This window comes from Bos mutus, chromosome X, assembly GCF_027580195.1.
Source record: "Bos mutus isolate GX-2022 chromosome X, NWIPB_WYAK_1.1, whole genome shotgun sequence".
NCBI classification, from domain to species: domain Eukaryota; kingdom Metazoa; phylum Chordata; class Mammalia; order Artiodactyla; family Bovidae; genus Bos; species Bos mutus.
The window spans coordinates 50,817,952-50,833,092 of NC_091646.1; the positions used below are offsets into that span (position 1 = coordinate 50,817,952).

The 15,141-nt window shown below is 42.7% G+C and overlaps 1 protein-coding gene across 1 annotated transcript in view; it reads right to left on the reverse strand.

Moving 5' to 3' along the window:
* The window catches only part of DCX (doublecortin), a 403,487-nt gene that overhangs the window by 38,177 nt on the left and 350,169 nt on the right, over positions 1-15,141 (reverse strand). The window contains exon 8 of the mRNA XM_070365902.1: positions 560-662. Within this exon, the coding sequence (XP_070222003.1) occupies positions 560-662 (103 nt within the window). The remainder of the gene's footprint in view (positions 1-559; positions 663-15,141) is intronic.

The window sequence follows — 15,141 nt, forward strand, 5'->3', positions numbered from 1 at the left end:
TAATTCACCAATAACTTACTCACGGAGCTTGGACTCAAGTCAAGGGAGATGGGCAGATGTTCACCTCCTTCCTGAGATTCACAATCTTCTGGAATCTTGAGTCACAAAGCATGGGGAATGGGGCAGTAAGCCAGGAGGTAGGAAGAGGGAAAATGTTTGACACTAGGGACACAGTGGAAAAGAGTTCTAAAATGATACTACCAACATAGGCCAAATAGCTGGAGGATATTGACTAGAAAAAATATATACGCATATAATAACTAACTTCTGACTCCAAATGTTCCTTCTCATGGTCTGATTGAGCCTGTCAGCCCAGGTGACACAATATATGGTTCAAGAAATATGGTCACTATGGTGGCAGGTAGTGAGTTTTATTGAGTTTGGAGGGTCAATGCATCTGAGATAGGCAATCAACTTTCACTTAGTGGCTCCTATATCCAAATATATGGGACAGAGGGACCACTCATGGATGTTCTCCAGGCCATATGAACCCATGAAAATCCTAAGGTATAGAAGGAGTGAGAACAATGAAACAATAAAATTCAGTGGTTGTCCTTACCATTTTCATCCAGAGAAAAGTCATCCTGAGCATAGCGAAATTTTTCAGGACCGCAGGCAATAAATACATCATCATCACCAAAGAAATCATGGAGACAGGTTACCTACAGAGAAAGCAGAGACAGTGATTTGATATTTGATGGTCTTGTGACAATGAACTTCATACATCATCTTAAGTCCCCAGGGATCTCCTTTTTCTCAAAATACCAGGCTCATAGTCTGCACCACAGCCCCTGGCGAGTAAAAGATACACAGAGTGTCATTTTCTTTTTTTTTTTTTTTAATTTATTCCTTTATTTCTCATGTGTTCGCCATCCTGAACCCTCCTCCCTCCTCCCTCCCCATACCATCCCTCTGGGTCGTCCCAGTGCACCAGCCCCAAGCATCCAGCATCGTGCATTGAACCTGGACTGGCATCTCGTTTCATACATGACATTTCACATGTTTCAATGCCATTCTCCCAAATCTTCCCACCCTCTCCCTCTCCCACAGAGTCCATAAGCCTGTTCTATACATCAGTGTCTCTTTTGCTGTCTCGTATACAGGGTTATCGTTACCATCTTTCTAAATTCCATATATATGTTAGTATACTGTATTGGTGTTTTTCCTTCTGGCTTACTTCACTCTGTATAATAGGCTCCAGTTTCATCCACCTCATTAGAACTGATTCAAATGTATTCTTTTAATGGCTGAGTAATACTCCATTGTGTATATGTACCACAGCTTTATCCATTCATCTGCTGATGGACATCTAGGTTGCTTCCATGTCCTGGCTATTATAAACAGTGCTGTGATGAACATTGGGGTATACGTGTCTCTTTCCCTTCTGGTTTCCTCAGTGTGTATGCCCAGCAGTGGGATTGCTGGATCATAAGGCAGTTCTATTTCCAGTTTATCATTTTCTTTTCATGTTGCATGTGTGGTATTTTGTTTCCATCTTATCAAAAGTAACTTCAAGACCATGTCAAATGGAGTGTTCCCCTTTGAATAAAAGTCAGCAAGTAGATAGCCCTGTAAATGTCACCTTTCCTCAGAGCTTCATAGGTGGAGTGTTGCTAACTCAACTCTGGGGTTAAGGGTGTAGGCCAAGGAAGATGAGAAAGATCTTCCGCAGCTTGAGGTGGACTGACTCCATGGCTGACTGAGATGTGGAAGTCCCTCTCTCCAGCTTCATGAGTTTTGATGGAAGGAGACAAGGTTTTAACCACTCTGGACCCACCCAAAATTGGACCTTTTCCTAAAAGTGTATCAAAAACCTAGTAGTGGCCCAAAATACCATCCTTTCCTGAAGAAAAGGGAGGGGAAACCTGTCCTGACCACTTAACATTTAATCAAGAGCAATGGGCCCCTGTAGGCATGAGGCTCTGCTGGTAAATTCATGTTCCCAGGATCCTTCCCACCCTCTTGTGTCCTATGCATTGCTGCTTCTCCACAGTAGAGAGACGGTCCCCCAAACTCCTTTCTGCACAAACAAATGAGGGCCCCTGGGAAAGTATGCTGCTCCCTGCAGTCTCCCCACTTCTCAGCTTTCCTAATTACATTTGATAATTAGTCCAGCACACCAGGGAAACCCCAGGAGAAACCATAGACTCAAAACATTCTTATCCCAATCCTTAGCTTGAAAGTGTTCAAAGCTTCTAATTGTTTTAAGCTACCCATTCAAGCTGCCTTCAGTGGTTTTCCAAAGGCACAGTGCTCACAAACTAACAACAGCTTGCTGGGTGCAGAGAGCAATATGTTACACTTGAAAAGTGTTTATATTAATAACATCATTCCCCACCCAGGGTCTATTCAATCCCTGTTCCCCCAACCAAGATGATTGCAAGCCTTACACAAAGCAAGAGATGCTTAAAGATTATCCCCATTGTCTCAGCCTCCCAATCACCCAAAGGATGCCAAGAAAAGGGAGGGAGACTTGGAGCACGGCCAAGTTTGCTCCTATTAAGCCTCTTCCCACCCTGGGTCCTGACCTCATCAAATAGGCCACCATCCTTCTTCAGCCCACTCATCCTCACCCATTCATTCCACAATCATGTAATGACAAACAGAGCTACCACTAATTGAATGCTTACTCTGAACAGGCACTCTGCTAAGTACTTCCAAATCTGTCATCCCATTTACTCTCACAACAAATCCAAGAGGTCAATGTTATTGTCATCACTATGTTACAGATGAGAAAACTGAGGTCCAGAGACAATAAGTAAATGAGTCAGGTGGAACGTGATGAAGTCACGTAAGTACAGATTGATGTGATCCTAACCTGTGCTTTTAGCCACTCAGTAATAAAAGCACTTACATGTGGTTCAGGCATTGGGAAGACAAAAATGAGTAAGACTTAGGCCACAGACTTCATGGAGCTCATAATCTGATGGATGAGATACACTGAAATAGAGCATTTCAATACTGTGTCAGGAGTGCGAGGAGTATTTGCAGGTGCCATAAGAGCTATTTAGTACCACATTCAAGTGACCCAGTCACTAGCTGGCATGTTAGTTCAGTAAGCAGCCTGCATATTTCCCTGGTGGGTTTCTGAGGTGGCTCAGTGGTAAAGAATCTGCCTGCGAAGGCAGAAGGTGCAAGAGACGTGGGTTTGATCCCTGGGTCAGGAAGATCCCCTGGAGGAGGAAATGGCAACCCACTCGAGTATTCTTGCCTGGAAAATCCCATGGACAGAGGAGCCTGGCAAGTTACAGTCCATAGGGTCACAGAGTCAGATATGACTGAGAGAACACACACACATACTGCCCTGGGAGTAGAGACAATGATAGAGGCTACACACATGGCTTCGAACCCTTTTGCAGAGTGCCACTGACATCTTGGACCAACAAATTTGGAGCCCCTAACTTTGACACATTGTGTGTCTCTGAATTATTTATGCCCCTGCTGCCTCTTGACCTTGAAGATCTCTGCCACACTCTGTATCTGGGGTTGCCCCTGACTGGCTTCATTTAGTTGTGGTCATGAGTGAGGGAAGCCTCTCCCTTGGGTACCCCTCCATTCGTGGTCTCTAGCATTTAGCACTGTGTTTCAAAACCTGTCTGTATTTTCATGCTGCTGCTGCTAAGTCGCTTCAGTTGTGTCCGACTCTGTGCAACCCCATAGACAGCAGCCCACCAGGCTCCCCCATCCCTGGGATTCTCCAGGCAAGAACACTGGAGTGAGTTGCCATTTCCTTCTCCAATGTGTGAAAGTAAAAAGTGAAAGTGAAGTCGCTCAGTCGTGTTGGACTCTTAGCGACCCCATGGACTGCAGCCTACCAACCTTCTCCATCTGTGGGATTTTCCAGGCAAGAGTACTGGAGTGGGGTGCCATTGCCTTCTCCGTGTATTTTCATGAGTACTCACCTATTCCTTCCCATTAAATCACAGGTCCCCTGACTGTAAAGACCAAATTTAATCCCTCCCTCTGTATCTTCCCATGGTTCCTGGTAGAGCACTTAATCACATAGTAAGAATTTAGTCAAGGCTGTTTTTGCCTCAATTGAATGTACAGAAAATAAGAAGGAGGCTTTGAAATGGTACAGAAAGGCAGAAAAGTAAAAAGAAGAAATCAATAGTGAAAGACAATGCGACCTAGCATTCAAAGGTTTTGACAGGTAACAGAAATACATAAATTTAGGAATAAGAAAGGAGCAATGACTGTGAATTAAGAAGTTATTCTTTGTATCACTATGCCAATTACTTTGAAGACAGATGAAATGAATCATTTTTAAAGGAAAACACAAATAAAGAAATTAGCAAAAAAGAAAATGGAAAACCTCAACCAACTACTGGTCATAAAAAGAATTTAGTAAAGACTTCAAACGGCAACACTTCCCCCAAAGGTACCAGACCATTCATTTTGGAGGTACTTGTGAAAATCACTTCCCCAGAAGAAAAACCAAAAGCTCAAAAGCAGCCATTGTGGTGATGTGCCATGCTATCCTATTGTAGAACAACAAAGCCTTCATAGATTGCTCTGGGGGTTGCTGTTAAAATGACCCACCCTTCTCCAACTCCAAGCCTCTCTGCCCCCACCCAGGCTTTGGGAAGAGCCTTTGGATAACCTCTTCTCTGGGGAGCTTCTAAGAAAGGCAAAGCCCCTATGCTTCCGACAAACTCACAATGGTGTGGCTGGCTTCAAACACGTTCATTTTGCAATCCAGCTGTTCAGCATCAGGTTTCCCATGTGATCCCACCCCACATTTTACTGGCTCCTGAATGTAGACAAATTCACATGGTGCATGTGGATACCCAGCTTTCCCAAATGCCTTGGATACTGAGACACAACAACCCTTCCCTGCTTTGTTACAGAGTTGGGAAAATAGAAAGCCCTCCATGTTAAATATGAGGAACCCAAAACATAGAATGTCAAAGTGGCTGAAGGATACCCAGATGGATCATAGCAGAGCTGAGACTAGCACTCAGGTATCCTGATTCAATTCAGGACAAAACAATTCAATTGCTTGAGAGGACATGCCCTCCTAAGCCCTGATTTCAAAGGTATACAGGCAGCAGGGCCACCTTTTGTCCTCATCAATGCCCGAGATACATTAGAATGTTTTAGTGGATTGAAGAAAGAAAACATCTTCATGGATCACATTTTTAATTTACGGATAAGAAAACTTCTTTTCATTACCATAACTGGTAACTGAGTATGCAGTAGAGAAGGACAGGAGGAGGAAAAGAACAAAGAAGGAAAAAAGGAGGGGAATGGAGTGTAAGAAATAATTTCCAAATGAAACTCACACTCATATCTGCTTTTTAAAATTTCATTCAGGGGCTTCCCTGGTGGCTCAGTGGTAAATTGCCTGAAATGCAAGGGACATGGGTTTGATCCCTTGTCTGGGAAGATCCCACATGCCTCAGAGCAACGAAACCCATGCATCACAATTACTAAGCCTGTGCTCTAGAGTCTGTGAGCTGCAACTACTGAAGTCTGCATGCTCTAGAGCCTGTGCTCCGCAACAACAGAAGCCACCGCAATGAGAAGCCTGAGCACTGAAACTAGAGAGTAGTCCCTGCTCGCTGCAGCTAAAGAAAAGCCTGAGCAGCAGTGAAGACCCAGAATTGCCCCCCAAAAATAAATTTCTGTTTGGTTAACATAATGCAAATACACTTTAGGTTATGTTGCAAATATCTAATTTTGCAAGCCAGTTTTTTGTGATAAAATTTCTGTCGTGAAGGGGCAATGAAAGTGGTAAAAATAATAATTATTATGATACCACTTACAGCATCCTCAGAGATCAAGGGTCTTGCTGACATCAGCTTTTGTTTGAAACACACTTGGGTATTTAAGTCAGAGAAGGGAACACAAAAGCATGACACCTGTCCGTGTAATTAATCAACTGCCAGCACAAAATCAATAAAATCAATCAACTCCTATTAACATTAAACCATTTATTCCCTGTTCTTCCTTTAAAAAAAAAAAAAAACCAGCATGAGTTGGGGGAAGGGAGGCTAGCTTGGTTGTGCATTAGCATGAACAATAGACTATATGGACCATCCAGTGGCTTCAATGTCAAAGTACAAATGGAGAAATGGAGACAACAGATCACTGTGTGTGGGCAGTTTGAGTCCATTAGCTACAAATGGCAATTTCACTCTGTGATTCGATATAAGCTTGATTAGATTTTCCATCCACATATTACAGATGCTGGCAATTATTATTAGTTCTCGTACATGTCTGCTGCTGGTAGATTCTACATTTCACTATATAACTGTTCAGAAAGAAATGTTATCTCAGGAATTAAGGTCTTGCTTGTCTACGAGACTCACTTTCAACATGCAAAATATTTTCATTGAAAGTTAAATTCCACTAATATTCATTCATAAAGTACTTACTGTGGCAAAGGGACTACGTGAGAGATACAGAAACGTATAACAAGAGGCCCCTGTGTTCCGAGTTGACAGCATAATACAGAAGTCAGAACTTCACAAATAATTGGACTACAAGGCAGACTGTTGTTAGCACTATTATAGAGGCACTCAGAGCAAGTGGAGTATGGGAGACAAAGAGAAGAATTCTAATCAGAACTGGGGAAGGCTGCCAGAGAAGACAACTTGAAGTCTGACTCTTGAAGGATGGTTGGCATAGAGATTGATGAGAGAGGAATAAAAGGTATTCCAGATAACTGCAGAAATAAATGCAAGGAAGCAGGAACCTGCCTTTTTCTCTTTCCTTTTAGCCCTGGAAAAAGAACTGAATCTTGTCCTCTAGAGACACAGAGATTCTAACTCTCTATGGCACAATTGCCCAGACCCATCTGCCAGCCTTCTGCACAGACAAAACATCCAGTTGTTGACTGGTGGAATTCAGGGTGAAGAGAGAGTGTCTATGGGGAGAGGAGTGGCCCCAGTGGTGAAGAACAGGGAACCTTGTGGCGAGGAAGTCAAACCACACTGATTTCCTGGTCTTGCCAACAGTGTGCCCTGCCCATAGTGTGGTTGGCAAGCTTTCCAAAATGAGTTAATGAAAGATTCAGTAAACATTACGGGTGAGGCTTTTTCTAAAAGTTACTGCTAACTCTCATTCTGGAACATTTCCTGCCTGCCTGCCTTGGATGGGCTCCAGTCACAGGCTGGCACAGGGTTGGCGTGGTGATCTAAGATGCTGTTCCTTATCTCTAGACTCCTATATTCAACTGCCTGCTTGATAGCTCCACTTGTTTATCTGAGAGGCATCTCAGATTTAATAAGCCCAAGATGGAACTCTCATTGCTCCCTCTCCAAACCCTACTTCCCTTTCCGCTTTCCTCATCTCATGCACTGGTACCACAATTCCCCTAGCTTCCCAAACCAGAAACCTGGGAGTCACTTTTGACTAGAAGTCACATTTTACCTTGTCCGTTGTCACTCTCCTAGTCCAAGATACAATGCAGTAGCCTTGTAACCAGCCTCTGTACATCCATTCTTGGCAGCACACCCCCACCACCCCGTAGACATACACTCGCAACTCTTCTTACTGTGGGCAGAGTAATACTTTAAAATTTTAATAAGGTATATCACTTTTCTGTGAAAAATCCTCCAAAGCCTGTCAACCAGAGGTAGAATAAAATTCACTTTGTATCTTGGCTCTGTATTATCCAGTCTCTTACATCACATGTGCTAGCTAGCTCTGGTCACACTGGCCTTCTTTCTCCTCCTCAAACACATCAAGAACTTTCATGCTTCAGAGCCTCCCTCTTGCAGGTCCCTCTACGTAGAAAGTACTCATCCCAGATAGTCACAGACCTAGCTGCCTCTTCACCAGCAAATCTACCCTGGTGACCCAGTGGTTAGAACTCAGAGCCTCCACTGCTGGAAGCCTGGGTTCTGTCTCTCATCAGGAAACTAAGATCCCACAAGCTGAGGGGCCCAGCCAGAGCAAAACAAAAACAACAAAAATATATAGGAAAAAATAAAGCACCATATACCGTATTTAAGCATGAGCAACCCTCAATTTGGGGCTTCCCTGGTGGCTCAGAAGGTAAAGAATCTTCCTGCAATGCAGGAGACCCAGGTTTGATTCCTGGATTGGGAAGACCCCCTGGAGAATGGAATGGCTACTCACTCCAGTATTCTTGCCTGGAGAATTCCATGGACAAAGGAGCCTAGAGGCTCCTCTGGGGAGTGGCAGTCCATGGGGTCACAGAGTTGGACACAACTGAGCAACTAACACTTTCACTTTTCAGCCCACATGCCATCCTCGCTTAAATTTCAGATCTTTTATTTTTATTTAACCCCCCAAATGAGTCACTATTTTAAATAATTAATATTGTTTAAATTTATCTACATACATGTTTGCCAGTTTATTTGATCACTATTTCTTGTTAAGACTCAGGACTTTCTTCTGGGATCATTTTAAAATTATGTACCTGTTTGACCTTCCTACTCTTATCTTCCATATCTCATTCTCACCATATTTTCCATCTTCTTAACTCTTGGGGCAACATTCTGGAAAACATCTCCAAATCTGAGGTTTGCTCTGTCTTCAGATATATTTAACTTGTTGTTTTAACCCACTCAAACAGCTTCAAATTTCAACAACAATAATTTTGACTTTTAGAAATTCTATTTTATTTTTTTACCCAGATTTCCAGGTCATAGGTGAGTCCCTTTTTCTTATCCCATTTTGATTACATATTTTGTTTATCTAAATAATCTATATTAAGTTCCTTTAGGTCCTTACCTGATCATTCTAGTATCTTCTGTCCTAGAGAACCAAAATCTGTTGTTTCTGCTAACTCTCCCTCATGTTGATTTGTTTCCTTGTGTGTTTGATAGTTTTAAAATGTGGAGCTCCTACTTGACTAAGTTAAATCTTTGGGACCCCTGAGGGGTCTAGATTGGGGATGCTTTCCTCTGAAAAAGATGGCAATTTATTTCTGCTGGGTGCCAGGGGCACTAACAATGTGGGGGCACTTTTTATTCACCTATGGTTTCCCTAGTGACATGAATAGTATGAATTTGTTTCAGACCTGAGCCAGAGCAAGCTTTGGGCTGCAAATTCTCAAGTGCGTACTTCCAGTAGCACCAGGCACAGCAGCACTAAGAGTAGTGCTCTTGTTTATTTTGTTTCCTACATACAGTCATGACAGAGACAAACAGTTTATGTGTAGGTTTTGGGGATATTCCCTTTTAAGGGTCCTGGCTTAATGCAGAGATTGCAGCATCAGGTCCCTCACTTTTCAAGGACCTTGTGTCAACTGGAAAAAAAAAAAAAAAACAGTCCCTGCATAACATCAGAGTGTGAGTCAAGTTTATTCAGTATCTTACTGAGGACTATAGCCCAGGAGACAGCCTCTCAAACAGCTCTGAGAAATTGTTTTAAATAGGTAAGGGAGGAGGTTAGCAGATAGGTGATTTCAGGGAAGGAGGTATGTGCAACTACGCACACATCTTGGTAGAAAGTTTCTGCTAGTCACAAGGAACAGATATCTTAGTTAATGGTTTTAGTGCTTTTCTAAAAAGAGAAAGATGCAAGAAACCATGTTCATAAAAAGTTGCTCATGAAAATAATCTACCTGAAGGCTTGTTCTGCCAGTTTTCCTGGAGCACTGAATGCCTCATCTTGATCTCTGTCATGAACTCTGTTTAGGGTGGGTTGAAGGTCAGTGACTGAAGTGGCTAATGACTCCCCTTGTAGACCCAGATGATAAATACATTCTTTAGTTTGCACCTGCATGTCCTGCATTTCTGATAATATCTAAAGCACCGGCTCCAATTATGGGGGTTTTGCCCTCAGGGAAGCTTAAACTTTTACATAGTGCCTGCTGTTCTAGTTTCAACATCTGGTGCCGCTTCCCTCTCCTGGCTTTTTTTGGGGTTTGTTTTCCTGAAAGCTTAGAAAAACATTTTTAAAAGTGTGTTGCAGGTTCCTCAAAACACTAAACATAGAATCACATACAACTGGGTTCCTGAAACCAATTTCAACTTCTGAGGGTGTGTGTGTGTGTATGTGTGCGTGTTGTTTCTCCATACCTCCAATAAGTAAAACCTGGATACCAGCATGGTGTCCTACAGTTCAACTCAATTATGACACTATCTGCAGATAGCATCAGATTCCATAGGTTAAGGGTTCAGTCTTACAAGACTGCCCCTAACCCTTCAGAGATAAGCCACAAGCCCAGGTTGTTTTTACCTATACTTCTGACCAACTGGCTATAGGTCAGGGGTTAAATTTCTTCCCATTGGAGTAAACAGAGCAGACTTGTTTGGGGTCTTCTAGTGCTGGGGAACCAGCAGGAGGACACTTTGACCCCATCAATGTCTAGCCTCATTTCTTAATGACCACATTGCTGGGATGAGTCCTGTTTCCTCTTTGTTTCACTCCTATGAATATTTACTTTATTCATCTCATTTCTCAATAACCATTTCAAAATTTCACCTTGTTGGGAAGAGTCCCCTCTGCCCCTCTCTAATCCCCTGTTAATTAACCTAATGATGGGTCTTTGTGGCTGCGTGGGCTTTTCTCTAGTTGGGGTGAGCAGGGGCTACTCTCTAGCTGCAGTGTGAAAGCTTCTCATTTAGGTGGTCTCTCTTGTTGCAGAGCACAGGCTGCAGGGCACAAGGGCTTCAGTAGTTGCAGCACATGGACTCAGGAGTTGTGCTCCTGGGCTCTAGAGCACAATAGTTGTGGCACATGAGCCCAGCTGCTCTGCAGTATATGGGATCTTCCCAGACCAGGGATCAAACCCACGTCTCCTGCATTGGCAGGTGGACTTTTTACCACTGAGCCACCAAGGAGCCCAAACCTAATGTTTTTATTAGCATCTCTAAGACCCTGAGGGGAAACTGAGGCAGAAAATTCCATAAGGCTTCCGGAACTGTTTTTGTAAGTTTTGCAACAGTAAGATTATAAAGGGTATCCATGTGAAAGAGCCCTGGATAATGGGCATAATCAGCTAATGGATGTTCCAGTCATCACAAAGCCAGTCCTCCATGGCTTGCATACAAGCATCAGCTGCTTAATCTGGAGTACTCTACTTGACATTCACAGGGGGAGATGGACAGCCCTTCTTTTCAGGGTAAATGGACCTTACAGTGCACTTTACCCAGTCCACCAGACTGGCTGTTCCCTTGGGAAGAACCTGCTTTCTGTCTGAATCACATATAGACATTGGTGATTGTTTCATAGTGACCTGTAGGTCCTGTGTCAACGCAAGCATGCTCTTCCACCAAAATCAAAGACAAAGACACAGTTTCTAAATTAGTCACTCTCATAATCCATTTTGGTAAAGGTTTCTCAGGAGGCTGATGATACTGATTCACAAAATGAGACAACTCCTTCACACTACACTTCCTAGTATCAGTAGTTTCTTGGTTTTTCCCTCTTTCCACGCTGACTACCGGTCTTGGTAACCAGAAGTCTTAGAAGGTACTTTCTGTTGTCCTTGCACAATTTTTAACCTTGGTGGTGGTGGTGGTGCAGTTGCAGCTCTGAGTCACTGATATCTGCTTTTCGTCTAGCATCAAAATCTGACACACTATTCTTGTTTACTTTTAGTTTACATACTATAGATCACAATAACCAAGAGAGTGAATATTTTGCCTCTGTCTTACTAGTTTACATTTCCTTATGCATCCAGTGACTAAATTCCAAGAGTTGGATGCATCTCTAAATTCCATTGGTAACTTTTACCTTTAGGAAATGATTACAGCATGGCGGGCTGCTCTGTACTGTGGGTGACCAGATGACCTTTGATTCCACATTGTTCTCCTATCCTTTTATCCTTTTTCTTTCCGAATCTCAAGTTTCTGTGAGCCAGGGCTCTTTTAGCAAATCCCACTTCACTGACACCAGTCATCAATCCCAAAGTGTGTGTGTGTGTGCGTGCGCTGGCGGCGGGGGCGGGGGGGTGGTGGTGGGTGGCGCGGTGGTGGTTTCCCACACTACCAAACAACTCTTGGACACCAGCTGGGTGTTCTACAATTCAGCTCAATTCTCACACTACCTACTACCCAGACATAGTAACAGATCCTACAGGTTAAGGGCTCAGTCCCACAAGTCTGCCCCCAACTCCTCCATTTCCTATGCCAATCACAAGTCCAGGTGGTCATGGGTACTTCTGACTGTTTGACTATAAACAGTCTGACTGTTTGACCCCTTCCTTGTGTTTAATTTGCTAGAGTGGCTCACAGAGCTCAAGAAAATATTTACTTACTAGATCACAGGTTTATAATAAAAGAATATAACTCAGGAACAGCCAGATGGAAGAGATGCTTAGGGCAAGGTATGGGGAAAGGGCAGGGGGTGTCCATGCTTTCTCTGAAGGTGTCAGTCTCCCTTGCTGTCCATGTGTTCACCAACCCAGAAGCTCTCCAAACCCTCTCTTTTGGGTTTTCATGGAGGCTTGATTACATAGGCATGATTAATTAAATCATTGGTAATTGTATATCCTTTCAATCCCCAGTCCTTCTCCCCTCCCAAGAGGTCTGGGTGTGGGACCAAAAATCCCAACCCCTTAATCACATGACTGATTCTCCTAGCAACCTGCCCCCATCCTCAGTTGCTTTCTAAAAGTCACCTCATTGACATAATAGAAACATCTTTATAGCTCTCATCATTTGGAAAATTCCAAGAATTTTTAGAGCTCCTTGACAAAAAAAACAGGGACAAAAACCAGAGATTCATTTCTTATTATGAATCACAAAATGAATTATGAATCACAGTTCAGTTCAGTCACTTAGTCGTGTCTGTGACCCCAGGAATTGCAGCACACCAGGCTTTCCTGTCCTTCACTACCGCCTGGAGTTGGCTCAAACTCATTTGCATCGAGTCAGTGATGCCATTCAACCATCTCATCCTCTGTCATCCCCTTTTCCTCCTGCCTTCAATCTTTCCCAGCATCAGGGTCTTTTCCTATGAGTCGGCTCTACACAGCAGGTGGCCAAAGTATTGGAGCTTCAGCTCCAGCATCAATCCTTGCAATGAATATTCAGGATTTATTTACATTAGGATTGATTTCCATTAGGATTAATTGGTTTGATCTCCTTGCTGTCCAAGGGACTCTCAAGAGTCTCCTCCAACACTACAGTTGAAAAGCATCAATTTTTCGGTGCTCAGCCTTCTTTGTAGTCCAACTCTCACATCCATACATGACTCCTGGAAAAACCATAGCTTTGACTATATGGACCTTTGTCAGCAAAGTGATGTCTCTGCTTTTTAATATGCTGTCTAGGTTTGCCATAGCTTTTCTTCCAAGGAGCAGGCATCTTTTAATTTCATGGCTGTGGTCACCATCTGCAGTGAGTTTGGGGCCCAAGAAAATAAAGTTCTCTCATTGTTTCCATTGTTTCCCTGTCTATTTGCCATGAAGTGATGGGACCAAATGCCATGATCTTAGTTTTTTGAATGTTGAGTTTTAAGCCAGCTTTTTCATTCTCCTCTTTCACCTTCATCAAGAAGCACTTTGCTTTCTGCCATAAAGATGGTTTCATCTGCATATCTGAGATTATTGACATTTCTCCTGGAAATCTTGATTCTAGCTTGTGCTTCATCCAGCCTGGCATTTCACATGATGTACTCTGCATATAAGTTAAATAAGCAGGGTGACAATATACAGCCTTGATGTACTCCTTTCCCAATTTGGAACGGCTCCATTGTTCCATATCCAGTTCTAATTGCTGCTTCTTGACCTGCATATAGATTTATCAGGAGGCAGGTGAGGTGGTCTGGTATTCCCATCTTTTGAAGAATTTTCCATAGTTTGTTGTGATCCACACAGTCAAAGGCTTTGGCATAGTCAATAAAGCAGAAATAGATGTTTTTCTGGAATTCTCTTGCCTTTTCTATGATCCAACAGATGTTGGCAATTTGATCTCTGATTCCTCTGCATTTTCTAAATCCAGCTTGAACATCTGGAAGTTCACGGTTTACGTATTGCTGAAGCCTGGCTTGGAGAATTTTGAGCATTACTTTACTAGTGTGTGAGATGAGTGCAATTGTGCAGCAGTTTGAGCATTCTTTGACATTGCCTTGCTTTGGGATTGGAATGAAAACTGACCTTTTCTAGTCCTGTGGCCACTGCTGAGTTTTCCAAATTTGCTGGCATATTGAGTGCAGGACTTTAACAGCATCATCTTTTAGGATTTGAAATAGCTCAGGTGGAATTCCATCACTTCCACTAGCTTTCTTTGTTCATAGTGATGCTTCCTAAGGCCCACTTGACTTTGCACTCCAGGATGTCTGGCTCTAGGTACTCACCCATCATGGTTATCTGGATCATTAAGATCTTTTCTGTACAGTTCTTCTGTGTATTATTGCCACTTCTTCTTAGTATCTTCTGCTTTTGTTAGATCCATACTGTTTCTGTCCTTTATTGTGCCCATTTATGCATGAAATGTTCCCTTGGTATCTCTAATTTTCTTGAAGAGATCTCTAGTCTTTTCCATTCTATTGTTTTCCTCTATTTCTTTGCATTGATCACTTAGGAAGTCTTTCTTATTTCTTTTTGCTCTTCTTTGGAACTCTGCCCTCAGATAGGTATAGCTTTCCTTTTTTCCTTTGCCTTTAGATTCTCTTCTTTTCTCAGATATTTGTAAGGCCTCCTCAGACAACCATTTTGCTTTTTGCATTTTTTTCTTGGGGATGGTCTTGACTGCCTCCTGTACAATGTTACAAACCTTGGCACATTGTTCTTCAGGCACGCTGTCTATCAGATCTAATCCCTTGAATCTATTTGTCAGTTTCACTCTATAATCATAATGGATTTAATTTAGGTCATACCTGAATGGTCTAGTGGTTTTCCCTACTTTCTTCAATTTAAGTCTTAATTTTGCATTAAGGAGTTCATGATCTGAGCCACAGTCAGCTCCAGCTGCTGGTCTTGTTTTTGTTGACTGTATAAAGCTTCTCCATCTTTGACTGAAAATAATATAATCAATCTGATTTTGGTATTGACTATCGAGTGATGTGCATGTGTAGAGTCGTCTCTTGGAAAAGGGTGTTTGTATGATCAGTGCGCCCTCTTGGCAAAACTCTGTTAGCCTTTGCCCCACTTCATTTTGACTCCAAGGCCAAACGTGCCTGTTACTCCAGGTATCTCTTGACTTCCTACTTTTGCTTTCCAATCCCCTATGATGAAAAGGGCACCTTTCTTTGTGTTAGTTCTAGAAAGTCTTG